Source organism: Sarcophilus harrisii, chromosome 4, assembly GCF_902635505.1.
Source record: "Sarcophilus harrisii chromosome 4, mSarHar1.11, whole genome shotgun sequence".
Classification (NCBI taxonomy): domain Eukaryota; kingdom Metazoa; phylum Chordata; class Mammalia; order Dasyuromorphia; family Dasyuridae; genus Sarcophilus; species Sarcophilus harrisii.
In genome coordinates, this window is record NC_045429.1 from 212,151,996 (window position 1) to 212,171,416 (window position 19,421).

Here is a 19,421-nt window from a genome sequence, read left to right on the forward strand (position 1 = left end):
AACATTGCTAGTCTTCTATGAATTTTTCTTTATCTCTTTCCAAGGCTTAATCCATTATGCTGTTTACATTTTCCTTATATCCTTTTTAAAAGGGCACTCAAGATGTTTTTAATATAATTTTTGAAAAACATTTTAATAGGCATAACAGCTAGAAACATACAATTATATCTATATATAAGAAATCACACTGCGAAGCCAAAGGGAGGAGGGGAGAATATTTCATTTTCTATCTTCAACTGAAAACTGCTTAGAAATTTAGAAACTATACGGGACAGTATGAAGCTGTCATCTCTAGACAATTCTAATTTTTACTATCTTGAATTTCAGATACAACTATTTTGAGGATAAGATGAAATTGAATTCTTAGACACAACTTTTTAAAAAAAAAAAAATTGTGTTTGTCACCAAGAGAGACAACTTATAAATGACAGGAGATAAAGAAGAGAGAGAAAAAAAATAAGTCAAACAAAAAGGGAAACAGGGCCACGAGGGCCAGAGAGGATCTGTTCTTTTCTGTCTGCTAAACTTTGAAATCAATGATTTGACTTTTTTTTTTCAGAAATTCATTATTATAGGTTTAACCTAGTTTTGAATGACAAAGAATGGGGAAATTACCTTCTAGTAACCAAAACTAAGGTTACTTTTCATAGTTGTTGTAGGATGGATAGAGGGAAAACATAACTTTTTTCAAAAATTTTTTTGAAAAATTTAATTTAAAAATATAACTATTACAAGAGACGAAAACCTGAGAGAATTGCAAAATATCTTGGTTGGAAAGAAATGACTTGAATTAAGTTTGTGACAGCATTCTATGAAATCAATTTAAGCAAAATTCAGAGAGAAGTGTGTGTTCACAAACGGGAAATGCTACAAGATGGGACAACTTTATATAAATGATTAGAATTATATTAAGAAGCCTCGGGTTTGAGTATGAAGGTTTTCATTTCATCTTGAACACTGTAGCTCCTATTTAATGCTTTTAAGAAACAGAGAGGGGAACACAAAAACAAAAGATTTCCTTCCCTCTGCTCTTTCCTCAGGTTTTTTTTTTCCCCCCCCTACGGCTTATTTTAAACTATTGGAAACATTATTTAAATATAATGCATTTAACTGCTTTCATTCTTCCAAGGAAAGTGGGTGGTGTCCCCCACATAGGGAGGGAAGCAAGCAGCTGCAAGAATAAAAGAAGAGAATCCCGAATACTTCGGTGAAAGGTGATTAAAAAAGTTACCAGGCACGGAGTTTTGAATACCAATTTCTTAAAATAAAAGGCACTTAGCTTAAAGGTACAGCGATTTTCACCGCTTAGGAGTCTAACTTGTGACATGAAATTCAGATTCTTTCGCCTTTGGTTTCTAAACCATAGAGACGTGGATGAATGTCAGTGGATATCTGAGTTTAGAGCACTATCTTTACATTTGTTTTGCTAAACGAAAGCACCGATTCCTTAAAATCAGAAAGCCAACGACAGCGCCGGCCTTTTCTCCCAAACCTGAACTCTCCTTTCCACACACAAAACTAGATCGCGCAGAGCTCGGAACCTGAGGGGAATCCTCTACCAGCAGCAACCTGACTCCACTCTCCGCCAATTGGTCTGAGCCTCCGACCCCTCCTCCACGGCCTGGGCAGCCTTCTTCCCCAAGATCCGCCCCCTGGCTCTGGGAATCAGCTTCTGGGAGGCCGACTCTTGCTGCCAGTCTCTTAGAGTGACGGGTTGCTCTTCGGCCTGGAATCCCCGCCTCTTTTCCCCTAATTGATATTATTGGAGTGTGGAGCGAGCGGCCGGTCTGCAGTCGGAGACTTGCAGACAGCAAATACGGTGCGAACGAATTGGAGGGGGGAAAAGGAAAAAAAGAAAAGAAAAAAAAAAAGGAAAAGGAAAGAAAAAATCCAACAAAAATCCAATTCGGAGGAACGGGCCTGGGACTGCGAAGGAGAATTGATGCTAAAAGCGAACCCAAACCCACTTCCGAACCAACAACATTTAAAGCAGATCCCCTTTGAGATAATTAAGCTAAACCCTCAAACCTGCTCATGCACCATGGTTTTTCAAACTCGGTACCCTTCCTGGATTATTTTATGCTACATCTGGCTGCTCCGCTTTGCACACACGGGGGAAGCACAGGCTGCGAAAGAAGGTAAGGCGATTGGGAAAGCAAAGTTTGTTCTGACTTAGCTATCTATTTCGCTGTATCCTCTGTAAGAAATGGTTCGTCTGTAGGATTAGGAGACTGCTTCTCATATGTTTCCTAATTCCCTTCCACCCCTGTAAGCGCTCCGGGTTGGAGGGAGGCGAGCGGGGGGATCGCCCGGAGCGCCCTCCATCCATCCCTGCGCCACGGGCTGAGCTGAAGAAATCGGGACGGGGTTTTGTGGCTTGCACGATCCGAGGGCAACGCGTGCGACGGGGAAAGATCGGAAGTCTTTCTGAGCAAGCTGTTTTTGTTAGCACCCTGGGGAGGGTTGAAGAAGGTATGCGTGTATGTGTGTTTGTGTGTGTGTGTGATTGTTGAAGCTGCAGCCAGAGTTTGGTAGGGGACTTGGGCGCGCATCCTCTAGTGTCTTAGCCAAAACGATGCCGAGTTCCTGGAGTCCGGTCCTTTCCCAGAGAACTGTGGAGACTTCTGTAAGATAATCAAGATCGGGCCCCTAATAAAGTCTTCACTGCCGATTCAGGTTGTTGCCCAGGCCCTTGCTGTTGGAACACAGCAACCGGGATGGAACAATAACATTGAAAAGGTGAATAGTGCATAGAGAGATGAGGCGGCACATTCAGACGCCACATTAAACGTCTATCTCCATTCACTTATAGTAACCTTACAAATCCAACGTTTGGGATAAAACATTTTTTTATTGTCTTCTCCTCCTCCCCCCCCTTTTTTTTTTAAGATCTTGATTCCAGAGGGAATGAATGGGGTTCTAGGTGAGCTTGTATAGTTTTGAATTAAAGAGTAATCCATGAAAAATCAACATCCCAAATTCTTCCTTTTACCCCTCCCCCACCTAATTCTGGAGTTTAAGCAGTCAGTAATCAAACCAGCCTAAATGACTTGGGCCTCGATGTCTGTTTCTGTCAATGCAAAGAGATGGTTTCATTTAGCCAGCCAGTTACGTCTGTGTGTGGTTATATATTTTCCCTTCTTTGAACCATTGACAGGAGGTAAAATACCTTTCTGTGCCTGTAGTTGGAGCTGGGGGAAAAAAAAGCTGTCAATTAAAATGCTTTGCTTCTGAGCACTATCACATCTCATTCTTTTCCAGGGGGCAATTTCCAAAGTTCACCTTCAAAGGATTGAAAAACATTTATATTACTGAGATTAAAAAATGCATTTAAAATGAAGCCGGAAACCAATTTTTGGTGTCGTGGCTGTGTTTGTGAGTGTGTGTGTGTGTGTGTGTGTGTGAATCTGAGAAGGGGCTACACGTATCTCTAAAGAAAACCTGCTTTCTAGAGACTGCAGAGAAATCACTAAACGTGAGGTTGACATTCTTTTGCTAAATCTATGAAAACTCTTCATTCTCTTCAAGGATTTCCCAGCCTTCTTTCTCATTCTTTCATCTCCTTCCATCTGACCCCCCAAATCCCAATTTAGTAATCTGCAACCTGTGCTGAAGATGAATTCATTAAGCAAAAAGGACCTTAAACTCGCAGCTAAGCAGTCGAATGCTTATAAAAGCGCAAGACTGTTGAAGACAGAAACCCCAATTAAAAGGGACAACGTGTTCTCTTTAAAATGAAGATTTAAAGATTGATTCGCTGCACTTTATACCCTTTGTACTGAAATAACGGGATGGGGAGGAAAAGTTTGCACAGAAGGTTAGAAGGTACTCAGGCGCACAGGCACACATACTTTCAGCAGGAGTTTAAGCTATAAATATCTGTATCACTAGGGGGAGAGGTTCCTGTAGCCAGAAATCCTGGTTTTATTCCGCTCCCCTTCATCTCTTCCTCCACCCCCAAGATACATGGAGAGGGTTCTTATTTAAATTCCAACGCCATTTCAGTCCAGAATGCAGAGAGGTGTTTTTTTTTTTTTGGGGGGGGGGTAGTTTGAGGGGTGGAAAAGGTGAGAGATTTTTGTGAAGGAAGAGCTTTGATCCTAAAGTGTCAAGATTCCCACAGTGCAAGCTATAAATAGGTAATAATAATAAATGATCGAGCCTGAGGCGGTCCCTGAACACCTTCCTCCCAAAAGGGCCAGAGTTGGAAAACCTATTACGCAGGTGCCCGGTCCTCCCACTCGGTCACCCTGAAGAGTTAAAGGCAAGGAGACAGCGGGCCTGGGACGAGCAAAATACGCTCTCTCTTCGTTACCCTGGGGGGAGAGAGGGAGGAGAAGGTGGGAAGAGGAGAGAGACAAACAGAACGAGACTGAGACTCTTGAAGGCAGAGACCGAGAGAGACAGAGACAGAGAAATTGAACATTCTGGGTCAGACGCTTGGAGGCGAAATACAGCTGTTTCTCAGCAAACTCCGCCTGTGCCATTCACTCAATGAAGACACTTCTCCCAAGCCCCAAGCTTTCCTCCTCCAGTGCGACACCCGCCTCTCCCCCTTCATCCCCCGCTCAGGCTTCGAGTCCTCCCCACCCCCTCGTTCTCTGCCACCGTAGGTGGGGGGAGGGAGCGTCCTCTCGTCCCAGAAACCCCTTGCTCAAGCCACTGACTAGACCTGTGATTCCCAAGCCAGACCGAACCGCGTCCACAACCCACCCCAACAGCCACTTCCTCCTTTCTCAAAGTCGTAACAGTCCTGGGAACTCTAAGGATGCCGCGGGACAATTGCAGCTTCTCTCCCTTTTGCCTCCCGCTCCGGCTCTTCATAGTGGAATATACAGTAACCTCCCCAATTTCAAACCACTCTCTAGGTCTTCTGAGTGTGCAGCCGCACCCCATGCGGAGCACATCTCTCAGTCTTCCCTTAGCTGAGCTCAGTGCGAGCTCCGGGCCGAATTCCTATGTGCTCCCTGCCCCCCACTTCCGAACCGACTGGGCGGCAGGTTCTGTGAGTGGCTCAGGGTACTCTATGTTCTGAGTGGGCCGAGAAACCAGGCGTTAAGAACTGAGCTGGGGAGTGGAACAGCAGGGGCAGATGGATTGATCACTTTAGAACTGCTGATTAAGCTCCCTAGCTGATTTCTATGTTTGAGATTAAATGGATTTTTTATTTCGTGACCCCCCCCCCACATTTTTTAAAATTAACCACGATGCTCAAAAGTGTAACAAAAAGAGTTTAAAATGATCGAGAGCTACCTAGCAGTCTTCCAAGAAAAAGTGAACTAGTTAACGTAATTTTGAATTTTAATTATTGTGCCGTAGTTAATATCACCACGTCCCCGTTTATCTCAGAGGCAAAATACCTATAAATTTTGCATTGTTGTACTGCCTTTTATTTGAATTGCAATAAATAAAAACAAAATCCACTTTAAAAAACCACGTTTTAAAAAACAGTACCAATCCCCGGCTTACAATTGGTTAAAAAAAAAAGTGTCTAAATATGTTTTAGATTAACCTCCAATTCTTCTATTTAGAAAAACTAGAAACATTCAAGGTGCGTATGCACAAGGTGCCTGCTTTCCAGGTCTTTCAGGAGTGGGTGGGGTGTGTGTATGTGTATGAAGATTTACTGTATCAAAGGTTACTGGATCAAAGTAGATAATAATGTCTTAGGAGGGATGATTAATAGATATGCTTAGGGAGGATTGGCATTCTTGAAAGGGTTAAACATAGCCAATTGTCTGTGTAAGTTTCTCTTGTTTCCAAAATTGACACGTTTCTTTTACCATCACCTAATAATAATACGGTACTAAACTCACTTGAAAGAATCTATATTACTGTACTATTAAAATTTGAGTGAAATGCCTTTCAAAATTTAACATTTTTACTAAAAGATGTTAAACTTTAAAAAAAAAAAACTTCATTGAAAGTTCATTGATATACTATTTGAAGAAATGTTGCTTTTGTTTTAAAAAGTAGTTTCCTACACCTAAGAACACTTTTTTAAAAATTGAAACATCATTTAAACCCAATCTTTTAAAATAATAAATGATTGGGACGGGTAGTTCTACTAAAAAAGAAAAAGAGCATCAGTAAAAACCAAACTTAAAGTTTAAGTGTATCTATTATTTCTCATGTATCCTGTATTACTGTGTCTATTATCTATCTAATCTGTCTCTGTATTTATCATCTACATATCTATCCTTTTATAAATATTTGAATTAAAACTATGATTAACATACATTTTAATAATTTTGATAACAAATTACAAAAAAACTTGCTAACAATCCTATTTGTGGAAAGTAGTACAAAGTAGTACAAGCTTTTCATGACTAGATGTTCCTTTTTTTAAAAAAGCAAGTGGGATTAGTATTTTTAAATTTGACAAATAAAACATTATGAACAGTTTCTTTTAGCAAAATTTATAAGCCATTCAATTATGGATGATTAATTTTTTCAAAAATAATGAAGATAATTTTGATTTTTTTTTTTTTTGCTTAATGATTTTGCAAATTTAGTTCAGTTTCTGAAAAGTCTTCTTGAAACAATTATGCCAGAACACAATGACAAATTAATTCAAATGAATTGAGAGATGTGTTGAAATTATCTTATGGCATATAAGTGTATCATATGGTTTCACAAATGTTAAGGACTCCAAATTTTATGAGTCTGTTGTTAACTATGTAATTTTAAAATGTAGAGACCGGAAGCTAGTTCATACAACTACTGCTGCTGATTTTGTTATTTAGATCTTTGATATGAAAAGATAACTCCAGTCTAACACTGTGTTTCACCACAGGATGCAGTATGAATTTTTTTTCCTCAAGAAAGTTGAATAAAGTTGTGCTAAATTTGTATAGACCATATATACTGGTTTTGTGTACATATGTATGGAGCAAATATGTGTGTATACTTAGGTCATTAATGATATCTTATGTGAAGATTTTTTTTTGTTTACCTTAACCACAGAAATTCTAAAAAATGCGTTAAAAATAATATATGTAATCTTCAGAAGGGGCATTTTCTTTTTCAGTACTTCTGCTGGACTCTAAAGCACAACAGACAGAATTGGAGTGGATTTCCTTTCCTCCTAATGGGGTAAGTGTGCCTTCTTACAATATGTGTGTATATTAAAAACTTTTTAACATCTAAAGAATCTAATTCATTTTTCCACCTGAGGAAGTTATTCACATGTCAAAATTACCTGCTAAATCCCAACCTTCCCTTAGGAATTGGGACCAGTGTAGAAGTTTAATTTGCCACGTTTTGGAGGGGTGGTTGGGGGTGGAAGAGGATGTAGAAAAGGGAAGACAAGAGTGTGGGGGAGTCAGGGCATGGTTAAAACTAGCTCCAGGGTGGAAAAAGAAAAATTCCCCATAACCACGGGCTGTTGAGTTTTTACTTGGAGAAGAATCATACCTCAGGTTATAGACTACAAATGCCAATTAATTACAGGGAACATTCCCTACACAAACTCACTTAAACCTCTTTAGTTGCTTTATTCTTCTGCAGTGTAATCACCAGGTAAGCTGTATATAGTTCTTTAAAACAGTATGGGATCCACTTTCTTCTTTTTAGAAACATTTTCAACATCACTCAAAATTACTTATAAAAGTCAGCTTAGAAAACTCTGCTCTGCTCTTAGAAAACAGCTCTGAACATGCTAATATCTGGCTTTTTTTTTTTTTTTTTTTTTGATACAGCTTGTCTTATGGAATTTTCCAAATTCTCATAATGTCACATTTGGTATTATTAGTTATAATTTTTTTCTCATTTGTCCCATGGAATATTATATAGTAAGTGCTTTCTCCATTAAATTTGTCCAGCAAAGGTTTAAAAAAGATACTTAAATATAAAGCAGCTCTATAAAGATGCAGACTATATTATGTTTCACATATCTCAAAAGATATACTACCTATTTAAAGTTACTTAAATAGCCATGTCTTTGGTTCTTACTTTAATTGTGAGAGAGGGCACATTCTTCATCCCTTGAGGAAGAGGGTTCTGAGGAAAGAGAATATACCCCATTGTTTCTAACTTAATCTTTGGCACAGTAAGAAATCTGGAGCCAGAAGAGCGTGAAGTATGAGTGAGGATATAAAAAGTGTAACAAATCCAGCAAAAGAGAAGAATGAAAGTCTAAAAGACTCTTTTAGTTTAAAAGTAACATCATAAAATCAATACTGCATGAACTGGAAGTCGATTTAAAACATCAGAACACGCATAATGAGACTCTGTTTAAAATATTAACACGTTTGCTTAAATTAAATTGTTTAAGGGATTAGTTAGAAGATTGTGGTTGTCTACCTTCACAGTATTAACTTTTTGCATTAATGTCAAAGCATTTTAAAGATAAAAGAAAAAAAGCAAAGATTTTTGTCAATGTGGACTCTAGGTTGTAAATCCAGTGCTTCCTTGAAAGTGAAGTGTCCTTCCATAAGTAAAATAACATACATTGTGAGAAGACATTTAAATTAAAAATGGAACACCTTTCTTTCCAATGACAGATGCAACCCATTTTCTACCATCCATCAATTAAAACAAATAGAGATAAAAAGAGGATTTTTATCTCTGAATAGTAGGAAACTGATATATGATTGTAGTACATCATCCATGTAATCCACACAATGATAAATTATGATTGTCAGTGTTATCTTAGGCTCTAATAGCCAGCTTATCAAACTAAAGTATCTTAGTTAACATTTAACTCTATGTTTTGCTTGAGATTCCCCTGATAACATGAGTAAAAGAGAATTAAAGATATTCAATTTAGGTAAAGTGAAATGGTTCAATTAACTAGACATAAGATTTCAGTTTTTCAAGGTGTTTCTCAAAATTTTAATAGGAATTATTTTGTGAACAGAACTTATAAAATCAATGCATGTATAAACAAAACTAAAATCATTATCTCCAGAGGCTGAAAAAGTGAGTTTAAAGAACAGGAAGTACATTCAACATTGTAGGTAATGGAATATAACTTTATTCCCTTGACTTTCATTTATTTACAATCCATGGATCCATATTCAGAAATACTTACAAATTAAACTCCTAAAGAATGGACAATTTTCCTATTAAAATTAACAGTAATTAGTTTCATTGTTGTAGAAATTGGCCTTTCAGAAAGAGAGAGGGAAAAAAATGATTCAGCTTTAAATGAAGCTAGAAAATGAACCATCAAATTGAGAAGATGAGATATAGACTTTTTAGGAGTGTTAGTCCACTCTGGATTTTGTTACCTCAGGAAACAATGTTAGTGGGAAATCCTTTCCTTTAAAGACACAGTTTTTTATTTACATTTTAAGTCGGCTTCTCTCTCTCTTCAGTTTCATTTAGTTAATAGACCAAAATCTGCACCTGCAAGTGGCTGACTTTGGGGACATTTGGCTGTGTGCCTTCCAAACAGATGATAAACAACTATCTGAATCAAGGCGGGAATAGGCACACTTTCAGCTAATTGCAAATTTAGATTACATTGAAGAATAAGGCTGGAGATGAGAAATATGAACCTTGCTGCAGCTGAGGACATATTTTAAAATAATTTAGACATGTATAATAAAATCATAACAAATATAATATATTTCAGTTTTATAAAGAGGACTTGAACTTGAATATATTGTTAATTTGGAAGCTCCATTAACTTCAAGTACTACATATCTCTTTCAGTAGTGTTGACATTAAAATTGTAAGAAGTGCAATTTTAAAAATGTTTTCAACAGCAATGTCTCTTAATACTTGCAACATTTTCAAAAGTTTGATAGTAATAATGTCTAACATTGTTTTTCTTTAGCTGGTAAATAATGTATGCAAAGTCTAGGTTGCTGTCATGTAGGGGTATGAAAGGATAGCTGAAACTAACCATGATATTCACCTTGATTAAGAAAACCAGGGAAAGAAAATTTCAGAGATAAGGTACCCTTCTCATTGGTTAATGATGATTTCAAAAACAATAGAGTAAAAGTGGTTTTGGTGGATAGCATGGTACCATGGGAAGAATAATGGAAACACAGTTAGTGAACCCAATGCTGGATTCTGGCTGAGTCACTATAGTTTCTCGTTAGTGTTGGAATTAAAATAATATGAAGTGGAGTCAGTTGTGTTTTTTTACATCAATGCTTCATAATATTTATAATGTTATTAAAAGTTTAATAGCAATAATGCTTGCAACTTGTGATCTTGGGCAAGATACTCACTTGTTTGAACTTTGATTTCCACCTTTAAAAAATGAAGGAGTTGGATTATATGACCCGTAAAATATGTTCTAAGTTTAACATCATGACATACTGTCAGAAGTGTAAGCAATATTCCTCATACATTAACTATGTTTAGTGAGTTTTTATTGTGTAGAGTTACTGTAGTTGGTATTGTATAAACATTTAATAAATATGTAGTACAAACAGCAATCCATAATCAATAATTTTGAGATTTTATCAGAGTTGAAGTTTTTCTGTGTAGTTATACACAAAACATACGTCCATATATATTTAATAAATTATATATAACAATACACATAAATTACACAAACATATATGCATACATGAACACATGGATTTATATTCTTGAATGTGGAAGAAAAATATCAAATTTTTCCATTTTATCTCTTTCTTTTCAAAACATCTTGCTGAGCATGATTTGCTCTCATTGGTATACTTTTGATTATCTTTTGAAGACTATTCATTTATAAAAGATGAATCACCAAATATTTACTTCCAAGTAAACTATATTTATGTCACATGGGTTTTATGTGCAGTTTTATGCATAATGTAGCAGTGAATGAATTGTTCTTTCTCTGTTGTGAATCTACTAATACTTTATTTCAAAAAATATGTTATAGACGTGCCAAATACTCATCCACGTCAGTTTTTCTTTCCAGTTTTAATTTAGGGAATACATGGACACACATAATGTGTGAGCAGAACCATCAAAAACTTTAAAAGCATATATGAATTTAATGATTTCTATATTAATATGCATACCAGGTTATTTTAGTAGATCCAAATTCACTTTTATAAGAGTTTGCAGATTATAACAGAAAACATAGGCGTGGATGCATGTGTTTATTTTATTTTACATTTTGCATTACCAAAGTAGAGATAGTAATATAAAACATTCAAGATATTTATATCTTACAGAAACAATAATATAAATTATTCTGTTGTGGTAGCATAAGTGCAGTTTGAAATATGAATTACACTGTTTGTTATGAGGGAGAAGAGGGTTGCCACATCCTTTCCCAAATTCCATATGTGCAATCCTACATTAAAGATCTGTAAACACCATTACATAAAAACATGTAATTTTCTTTTTCACTACAGCTGATTTCTCTTTGTTAATTTTACAGTGGGAAGAAATCAGTGGATTGGATGAAAACTACACACCTATACGAACATACCAGGTATGCCAGGTTATGGAACCTAACCAAAACAACTGGCTCCGGACTAACTGGATTGCAAAAGGCAATGCACAAAGAATTTTTGTAGAACTGAAATTCACCCTGAGGGATTGTAACAGTCTTCCTGGAGTGCTGGGAACATGCAAAGAAACCTTTAATTTGTACTATTATGAAACAGACTACGACACTGGCAGGAATATAAGGGAAAACTTATATGTAAAAATAGACACTATTGCTGCAGATGAAAGTTTTACCCAGGGTGACCTTGGGGAGAGAAAAATGAAACTTAACACAGAGGTGAGAGAGATTGGACCTTTGTCCAGAAAGGGATTCTATTTGGCCTTTCAGGATGTTGGGGCTTGCATTGCTTTGGTTTCTGTCAAGGTGTACTACAAGAAATGCTGGTCCATTATTGAGAACTTAGCTATCTTTCCAGATACAGTGACTGGTTCAGAGTTTTCCTCCCTAGTGGAGGTCCGAGGGACATGTGTTAGCAGTGCAGAAGAGGAGGCAGAAAACTCTCCTAGAATGCACTGCAGTGCAGAAGGAGAATGGTTAGTGCCTATTGGAAAGTGCATCTGCAAAGCCGGCTACCAGCAAAAAGGAGACACTTGTGAACGTGAGTACTTGGATCTTTTTTCTTTTTCCTTTGCAATTTTTAACCCCCTTTATCCAACAAAATTCTTAAGCTATCCTAAGGCTTTGAATGTGTTAGAGTTCTTTATTTTAAGGAGTCCATATACTTTCTCTTAAGCAAAATTACTATTGATTCAAGGTGGTCTACACACAAAGGGAATGAAATAAATACTGCTGACATAGAAATTAAGTGTCCATAGAAATTAAGTTGCCTGATGTTTAACATGAAACTTGAATGATTTAAGGTTTGAAATAAAAGAATGCAGAACAGTTTTCAAATAGGAAGAGAAAAACTAAGTTGGGAAGGAATTTTTTGCACTTTTCAGTAATGAATGAGTAAAAGTGTGATACCAGGGTATCAGATGCAGATTTGACTGACAGAGTTGGTACCTTTCAGATATATCTGTCTTAAAGTCTTAAATTCCATCATCAGAGCTCACATAACATATGCTAGTTTTAGTTATTTAAAGTTTTTATTGAATGACTCAACCTTTATTCTTATTTTGACTAGAGAATAAGATTAAGATTTTTCCCCTCTGGTAATTAAATAAGCGTATGTGACAAAAAGTCCAAGGATATGTGGCAATATCAGACAACTTAGCAATTTTATCATGAGACTTGAACTACTCAAATTTCTGTGTTCTAGTACTGTATAAACTTTTCATCATCTCCTTTATATCTTTGCCTACTTTCAAGGAACTTGCTGCAAAATATTGCTATATAATATATAAAAATATAATTTTATAAGCATTTTCTACATAAAACAATTTTAACTGAATCTTTAAAATTGTTAAGTATTGCTTGGTTGGTTGTTGTCCTTCGAGCTTGAAGAGGATCAAAATGGCATCACTATGATAGAGTTGAGTTACAGTGTGGCCGACTGTGGCTGATTAGACCAAGATGAGCTTGGAATGCTCAACCACAGATTGGACACAAATAGTTCCTATAAACATTTGGGGTAACTTCTCTAATTTTATGCATCTCATATTTCTTTGGGCTAATTCAACTCTGCTTTGCTCATAGAACACAGCACCTTCTCTGATGAGATCACACCATGCTGGGTGGTCCTGTGCCTGTATCTCCCATATCATACAATCAATTCTAAAGTTCTTAAGAGAAACTTTGAGAGTGTCCTTGGATTGCTTTTTCTGACCACTTTGGGAATGTTTGCCCTGTGTTGAGTTCTCCATAAAATAATATTTTTGGGAAGCACACATTTAGTACCTCAAACAATGTGGCCAGCTTCATGGAGTTCTGTTCTTTGCAGTAGAATTGGTTAAATGTATATAGTGTCCATAGGAACAGTATAGTCACATTTTAATAATTTTTATTTAAAATTACAAATTATTAAATAGAATAACCTTTTAAGTAATTACAGTTTTTATTATACTTGGAAGTATTAGCTAGATTTGTTTGTAGTCAGTGCCTTTCCATTCAGTGAGAGATCTCCCTACCACTCATGTTTACTGTTTAGTTGATTATAGCTAAGAATACCTGAAATGGAGAATACTAGAACATATCTTTCAATCTTATTTTGGTGATTCCTCACATTCCTAGGACATTCTAATGTTCTTGCACATACGTGTTCTAGGCCTTCTCAAACTACTTTTCGCTGGCCATATGAGATTCTGCCAAAGCAAAAAAATTATATACATGTATGCATAGATATTAATATGAACTGCATATAATGAGATATATCTATATATCTATATATATATTATATATACACACAATGCATAGAGCTGGAAGCAAGTTATCTATCATATAGGTTGAGCATTTCAGAATGATTATAAATTAACCTAAATTTTATATGGGACCCATCATCTCCAACTTTCAAGGTTTTTAATTAGTATTTACTTTAGATGGAAATACACTTGGGAGTGAAAGGACATTGATTTCTTTGCCTATTTAGAAGTTATCTTTAAGATCATGGCAAGGGTCAAATCTGTTTACCCAATTTTTTTTCCTCTGACTTAGCAAGGTTTTAGATTTGGCAGAAAGTTTTCACAGATATTATATATGAGGAAACTAAAAACTGATCAGTCTTTATTGATTAGGAACATTACTTTCCTACATAGTAAGTACAGGGGAAATTCTTAGAAATTTTATGAGTTAAATGAGTTGAAATATTCATTAACCATTTATAAGTGTTTTTCCACATGGTATCTTGCAACTGAAAGAGAATCCAAACAGTAGATATAAGTCTTTGCAGAAGATGAAGGTTTCAGAATGGATTTGAAAGAGGGCAGGACAGTCACTTAAAGCAAACTATAGAACTTGTTTCTCATAAAGGAAAGATACATTAAACATGTATTGACAATCTTAAAATGTAATAAAATGTTCCCCCAAAAGTCACATTTTCTAGCTTAAGAAAATAAAAAATTGGGAGTACTACACAAATTGAAGGTTTTTTTTTTTTTTTAGACAATATATACTAATGATTTGTAATGGTATAGAAATAGAAGAAAATAGAAATAAAAAAATAGAAATGTAAAAGGAAAGATTATCAAGGAATAACTTCTGTGGGGATGAATAGAACAATAACATTTTGTCTGACTGAAAATTTCACCTTGTTAAATATAGCAATCTGAAAATTGCTCACATTTAATCATCTTCAAGTTTAGAATATTGAAAGTCCATTAGCCTATTAAAATCACTGTCAACCCAGAATAAACTCATGAACTTTAAGAACAACAACAAATAGTTATTGCTATATTATCATCTACATTAATTCTGCTTTAGAATAAATGAATTAGGTATTAATGGTTATGTTTATTAAATAAAACTAAGCAAAGCAAAAACCATCGAAACATATCACGAATTAAAGGAGACGATATTTGATTAAAGAGCAATTTAAAAAATTATCATTTGTTAATGACAATTGAAATAAGTATAGCTTTCTTAATTTTTGACTTTAGTTCTATTGACAAAGAAATTAAATGATAACTTGTATTTGAGTATGGCCCAGTGTTCATTTGCAAAAAACACTTTCTTCTTTGGCCCAATTCCAGAGCCATTGCTAAGAAAATACTCTACTCTGGAAAGAATCCAGAGACTTCTTTATAGTATTCCTCCCGCTTTCTTTCAATGATCCTGTTAAGAGTTTGAAAACAAACTCCAGTCTAATATTGAGGGAAACTAATGGGTTTGAGAGAGGATGGGAGTGAGCCCCTAGCCAAATGAAGGCTGTTAGCAGCTTAAATCAAATTGAGTAAGGCACTCAATCTTTGATTGCTGCCTTTGCAGACTGTGATACTTGTTGGCCTTCTCTATTCTTGAGGATGTTATGAAGTATGACAACCATGAAGTCATTGATAGGCGATTCAATTGTTATCTTTCTTTTTTGAGATGACCTATTAAAGGGGAAAAAAATCCTCTTATCTATACACTGAGACTGAGGTGTTGCATCTTTAACTGCACAGAGCATCCTGATAAATCACAGAGGCATGAAAGTACAATGGCAGGTCCAAAGGCAAATCAGCTATCTGTTACACTGAAAGATTCAATATAGAAGGGTTGTTTCTGAGTTTCTTTCATCCATTCACTTTATGGACCCAATTTCTTAATCTTTTAAAAAATTTTATATTTCCTATTATTTAGGAAGAGAGAGAGTAACATAAGGGACAGAACACTGGTTTTGAATTCTAACTTTGCAACTTAGTATTTGTATTTATTTAAGCAAGGCATTTCACCTTTCTGAGCCTGTTTCCTTATCTTTAAAATGCAGAGTAAACTTCTAAGTTCCACTCTAGCTTTATAATATTCTTAGTTGTTGTGTCAGAAGTTAAAATTTAATTTAACCAAGAATTACTAGGATTATTAATGATATATTCATGATTGGTATTACTCTATGCCCTTCATTTTCCCCATGAAGAAATTGAGGTCCAGTCAATTGATTTATCCAGGGTAATATATGTTCTAGGATAGCAACGCTCATTTGAACTCAGGTCTTCTCATACTAAATCAAGCATGTTTTTCACTGTACCATATTACCTGGAGTGATGAGTATTATCATATCCTAATGTAATTCATTCTTTTGAGTAAGTATTATTCTGTCCCAGTGGGTAGGTTGTTTTTCCATTGATACAATTGTTAATGGAAAAGCTAATTAAAAATGCCCACTCTCACTTTTTACACTATTTTATAATCACAATACTATTTTTTAAGGTATTGTGACTCTGTAAAAGTCAAGACTACTTGGGATAGTATTTTTGGTATTTTAGTTTCAGAAGAACCAAGGTAGCCTTATCCTAAAAGGTAATCTCGCAGTGTGATGTTTCAAGTAATATAGTGACATTTCCATGTATGAAAATCGAAAAAGATGTTCTGTTTTGGGATAGTGTGTCTGCTTGTGTTATTTTGTTAATCCTGGTTATCCTTAGATAAGTAGACAGAGACAGGGATAGGTCCTGCATCTGGGATATCATTAGTATAGGGAATTCCCACATGAAGGAAGTTCCTCTATGAATTCAGGTCAGTACTTTTTCTGAAACTTATGGTCTAAATAGTTGCCAAGAACACTGGGAATTTTATTAATTATCAAGGGTTACACCTTGCCTTTTCATTGTTCAGTCATGTTTGATTCTTCATAACCCCATTTGGGATTTTCTTGGCAGAGATATTGGAGTGGTTTGCCATTTCCTTCTCCAACTCATTTTACAAATGAGGAAACTGAGGCAAACAGGGTTAAGTGACTTGTCCAGAGTTACACAACTAGTTAAGTATCTGAGGTTGAATGTGAACTCAGGTCTTCTTGACTCCTGGCCTGTCACTCTATCCACCTAGATACTTTTTAGTGAGTTAATTGATTGAAAGTTTTTGCTTTATCATTGATATTCATGCATTGTCATGAGATCTTGATCTAGTTCATAGCATATTGGGGTGGGAGCACGTAAAGGATTTTTTAAAAAGACCTGGTCAAGAGTTGTACAGGCTTGGAAGGGTTGTAATTTGTAGTGTCACAGAGATGAAGAATCTATTTTAGTAAGATAGCAGATCTCATTAATGGAAATAATGGATGTAGAGCTCTATTTTAGGCCTGGGATATTAAGATAAAAAACAAAACAAACAAACAAATGTTAAGATATTCTACCCATAAGAATCTTTAAGGCTATTAAAAAATTTAACACCTTACATTTTTATTTCACTTTAAAGGCTTTCCCAAAACACCTTTCTCACAACTGTACTGTGAAGTAAGTAGCACAAGTAGAATTAATTTCATTCTTACATATAAGATTAGGTAACTTTTATATATAATTTTTCAAGTTTATATCCCTCTAAACATAACTATCATTTGATCTGTAGAACAAGCCTAAGGTGTAGATATTACATCTTTAACCCCATTTTATAAATGAGGTGACTTAGGCACAAAAAGTCATATAACAAGCTGGTGTCCCAAAGAGAGTTTGGAAGAAAAATTACTTCTGACACTATTTCCAGTCTTTTTTTTTAACCACATACTATTCAGAGTTGATAAGGAAATAGAGGTTGAGAATTTAAATAACTTACTCAAGCTAAACCATTTTAGAAGTAACATGAGTGTTCTGATTTTCTGACTCCATGCCCACTACTGTATTCTATACTACATTATTAGGTGATGAAAGTAAATTTATCTGGATAAAAGTATCATGGAGAATAATATCCACAATTATTTGTTTCCATTCTCATGGATTCTAACTAAAGAAAAATTGTCTGAGTAGATTTTTCATGTCTTAATTTTACTTTTCTGACATAATTAAAATTTGTCCTTTTGTTATTTCTCATGTAAGGAAGGCTAAAGGAATTAAAAATCAGTTCCATAATAGGATTTCCACCCTAGTATGTCAGTTTGAATATCAATAAGCATATGGAATATTTTGCAATGCTGCATTATTTTTTCTCTATATAGATATTTTACTTTTAGAAACCTCATTTTTGTCCTAAGCAAATGTGATTCTAATCTGTAGTTTCCGACATGCTCAGAATCTTATTTTTATTTAATGTATGATATGACATTTTGCCATATGATACAGTATGTCTCACGCATATAATCAGAAATGAATTGACTCAATTTAACATTTTGAAGCAATTTAGATGTTGTTGCAGTGACTACTCTGTGCGCGACATTTTTTTCTTATACATTTAAACATCATTTCTCCTTTATTTGGTGGTCCAAAATATTCAAGAATCATCATCATACATTTTATATATATATATATATATATATATATATATATATAGATAGATATAGATGACTTGTATATTTTCTCCATAATATACAAGAATTGTACCTTTGAAAAAATATTTTTTTTTGCATCCCAAAGCCTACATATATAGCCGTATATGCCTGGACATTCTTTTCCAATTTAAGAAATTCCATTCTAACTTCTCCCCTTCCCCATTAGACTGGGTTATACAAACTAATTATCCTCTTTATAACCCATGGAAGTAATTCAGATAGTTTTGGAAGACATTTTAACTCTTTCAGGTCACTAGGGTATTAGTTAATAAAGTGATCTGGCAAAGTATGCTTTCAGAACTATGAGAATCTATTTCATATAAATTAGTTTTTATTACATGGTTTAATACAAAAAAGTTGGCAAGGAATATGCTTGAAATTAAAAAAAAAAATCTGTTCTTTACTGACTTTTGTTTCAGAAGGGTATTTTAAAATAGATAAAATATATAACAAAAACATATGAAATCATATGACAAATAACATAGGTGTATCCAAATTTGCACACCCATTTGATTTACTACTGCATAAATGCAGTTTCTAAAATGCAAAGGTAAACACCTATAATTTTAAACAAACAGTCTTTTATTATAAAAAATTTAATATGTTAAATTTTTGCTGCGTGGTCTACTTAAGAGGATGTATATTTCTTCAGTATATTCCAACCACTGTTGCACATAGGATATTTCTTGTAATCTTTTGTCAAATATAGCATATGAACTGGATTGGCCCACATAAGAAAACTATAAACAAGGAACACCAAAGGGATAAAGGACACTGCACTGCTTTTTAAAAGCAAATCTAAACTTGAAAATGACATAACTACCTTCAAATTTGTAGCATAATAGGACTGGAAATGAAATGTGTTTTTCAATTTTCCTGAGCATGAGCCTTTTAAAATTTATGAACAATTTTGTAAATAGCAGGGAAAATACATTTTTTCCCTTTCCAATCAATATGAAACATGGCCATGATTTGAATTTTTCTTACTTTGGACTCTTATCTACATAATTAAATTAATCTTAAAGCTTAGGCTGGTGCTGTTATAATTTTCTGAAACTTTTATCTACACTATCCATTGTAATGGTGCTAAATAAATAAGACAGTAGTCCTGGTTATGAGCCATAAGACTTAAACTATTTATGGTAGAGAGCGGATTATAGGCTACTAGATCGTTCTCAAGAT

At 34.9% G+C, this 19,421-nt stretch overlaps 1 protein-coding gene across 5 annotated transcripts in view; it reads left to right on the forward strand.

The window, feature by feature from the left end:
• The first annotated feature begins 1,739 nt into the window (after positions 1-1,739).
• The window catches only part of EPHA7 (EPH receptor A7), a 208,271-nt gene continuing 190,589 nt past the window's right edge, over positions 1,740-19,421 (forward strand). For all 5 annotated transcript variants that reach the window (XM_003769297.3, XM_031964515.1, XM_012549221.2 and 2 more), the window contains exons 1-3: positions 1,740-2,138; positions 7,031-7,095; positions 11,336-12,005. In XM_003769297.3, coding sequence (XP_003769345.2) covers positions 1,943-2,138; positions 7,031-7,095; positions 11,336-12,005 — 931 coding nt within the window. In that variant the 5' untranslated portion in view covers positions 1,740-1,942. The remainder of the gene's footprint in view (positions 2,139-7,030; positions 7,096-11,335; positions 12,006-19,421) is intronic.